Source organism: Propithecus coquereli, unplaced genomic scaffold, assembly GCF_000956105.1.
Source record: "Propithecus coquereli isolate 6110/MARCELLA unplaced genomic scaffold, Pcoq_1.0 Scaffold4, whole genome shotgun sequence".
NCBI classification, from domain to species: Eukaryota; Metazoa; Chordata; class Mammalia; order Primates; family Indriidae; genus Propithecus; species Propithecus coquereli.
In genome coordinates this window covers 777,280-779,814 of record NW_012149729.1, presented here as the reverse complement: position 1 = coordinate 779,814, position 2,535 = coordinate 777,280, and the positions used below count along the sequence as shown (strand labels likewise).

General features: G+C 35.6%; 1 protein-coding gene across 1 annotated transcript in view; it reads left to right on the top strand.

Annotated features, from left to right (window-relative positions):
• The first annotated feature begins 141 nt into the window (after positions 1–141).
• LOC105817101 (hyaluronidase PH-20-like) overlaps positions 142–2,535 on the top strand; it is a 25,549-nt gene continuing 23,155 nt past the window's right edge. The window contains exons 1-2 of the mRNA XM_012652725.1: positions 142–1,092; positions 1,552–1,641. Coding sequence (XP_012508179.1) covers positions 142–1,092; positions 1,552–1,641 — 1,041 coding nt within the window. The remainder of the gene's footprint in view (positions 1,093–1,551; positions 1,642–2,535) is intronic.

Sequence of the window (2,535 nt, the reverse complement as noted above, 5' to 3'; positions counted from 1 at the left end):
AATATAATCATTATACCTCTTTATTCATCAAAGTGGCTTCATTCCCTTCTCTTTCATCTGTTCTCATATCTTGCACCAAATATTGGGTAAAAAAAGTGTGTAGGAAGAAATAAATGTTTTATAGTAGTCATTATTCTTGCAATGAAAGTGCTAAGGTTCAAGCACATCTTTTTTGGGAGCTTTGATGACTCCAGTGGAGTATCCCAGACAGTGTTCACCTTCCTTCTGATTCCATGTTGCTTGACTCTGGATTTCAGAGCACCCCCTCTTATCCCAAATGTGCCTTTCCTCTGGGCCTGGAATGCCCCAACTGAACTTTGTGTTGGAGCACTTAATGAGCCACTAGATCTGAGCCTCTTCTCTTTAGTAGGAAGCCCCCGAAAAGATGTCATAGGACAAGATGTTACAATATTTTATGTTGATAGACTTGGCTACTACCCTTATATAGGACATTCGGGCACGATCGTGTATGGAGGAATCCCTCAGAACGCGTCCTTACAAGACCATTTGGACAAAGCTAGGAAAGACATTCTTTATTACATACCAACAGACCATGTGGGCTTGGCTGTCATTGACTGGGAAGAATGGAGGCCCACTTGGGCAAGAAACTGGAAACCTAAAGATATTTACAAGACTCGTTCTATTGACTTGGTTCGGCAAAAAAATACAAGCCTTAGCGTCGCAGAGGCTACCAAGATAGCCCAAAATGAATTTGAAACGGCAGGAAAGGATTTCATGCGAGAGACTTTAAAATTAGGGAAATTACTTCGGTCAAATCACTTATGGGGTTATTATCTTTTTCCTGATTGTTACAACCATAATTATAGGCAACCTGGTTTCAATGGAAGTTGCTTTTATATAGAAAAGAAAAGAAATGATGATCTCAACTGGCTGTGGAAGGAAAGCACTGCCCTTTACCCATCAATTTATTTGAACACCTTAATGTCTCCTACACAAGCTGCGCTCTATGTGCGAAATCGAGTTTATGAAGCCATTAGGATTTCCAAAATACCTGATGCTAAAAGGCCACTTCCAGTTTTTGTATATGCCCGCCTAGTTTTTACAGATTCAACTTTGAAATTCCTTTCTCAGGTAAGTAAATCTTGTATGAGGCCAATGAACTAGTGTCAACAAAAAGTGAAACTTATTTAGTGAAACTTATTATTTTTGAAGGGAGTGAAATCTAACTTTTAATATGTGTACACAAGTAGTTCTACATCATTATTTGACTTCAAAATAAGAATATATTTAATCTTTAATGTAATCTCATGATCTCTTAGCAAGCATGGAAAATTAGATAATAGAGATAATGTACTAACTCAGTTTCTTTTTTTTCTTTCATGCTTTTGCTCTCTTGTCAATAAAAGCAATTAAAACAAGAAAAGACTCTATTTTTTATAGTAAGGCAATGGCTATGTAAAAGATATAAATAGTGGAGAAATATTTAAATTACTATTATTGGGTCAGCATGCTTAGCTGTGGTGTTACTGTCCTATGTATAACAATTTTATTTTATTTTTATCTGATGACTCTTTCTATCACGTTTTCCAGGATGACCTTGTGAATACACTTGGTGAAACTATTGCTCTTGGTGCTTCTGGAATTGTAATATGGGGTAGCCTTAGTGTACTGCGAAGTACGGTAAGTTGAATTGGTAGAAATATACATGAAAATATTTCTACCTTTAATGTTTTCGAGGATTGTTTTGGTATTGAATACAAAAATAAGTAGTACTATGCATGGTATGTAGTAGCAGGTGCTCAATTAATACTACCTGAATCAAAATATCTTGGATTTTTGTGGTTGCTGTAAGGCAGAAATACTGTACCTGTTTTCTGGTGAGGAAACAAATTCAATGACATTAACTGAATTTCTCTAGGCTGCATAACTATTAAGTAGACAAACCAAGACTATGATATCAGTATTTTGACATGGCGTTTGGTGTCAGAAAATGGGTATCTCTTCCTTTAGTTTCATTCTTCTTTAATTCTCCACATTAGGTCTTTATTTCCCACCTCTTCAATTCTCTTGGCTCAATGCAAGAGTAAAGGTGTCATAGTCATTGCTAAATTGGAGCTGAACTTTCCCTTCTCTGATGGATGTGGAAATACTAATGATGCCATGGAGAATGTCAAATTATGCTCATGGCCCAGTGGTCCTATCTTAAGAACTGTAGAGAATAAACTTTATACTCTAAGATCAGAAGAGACCTTTTGAGAAGGATTATATTCATCTCTTGTCCTTCAGATACAGTAGCCATAGTCTTACTTCATTCAGAAATACTTAATAGCAGTTATATTCAGGAAATTCTTTCAAGGTAATCTGAGCCCTTCTGTCTATTTTGAATAATTCTATTGTCTCTAGTTTGATCTACAATAAAAAGAAACAACAGAAAATAGAAGTTCAGAGAAAGGTATATGTCCCTTGGTAAAATCTTTTATGTCAGAAAATTATTTTAAGATTATAATTCTACTAAGTATTTTTCTAATTTTTATTAGTTGTTCCCTGGAGCCTCGTCTCATTTAGTTCTCCCAA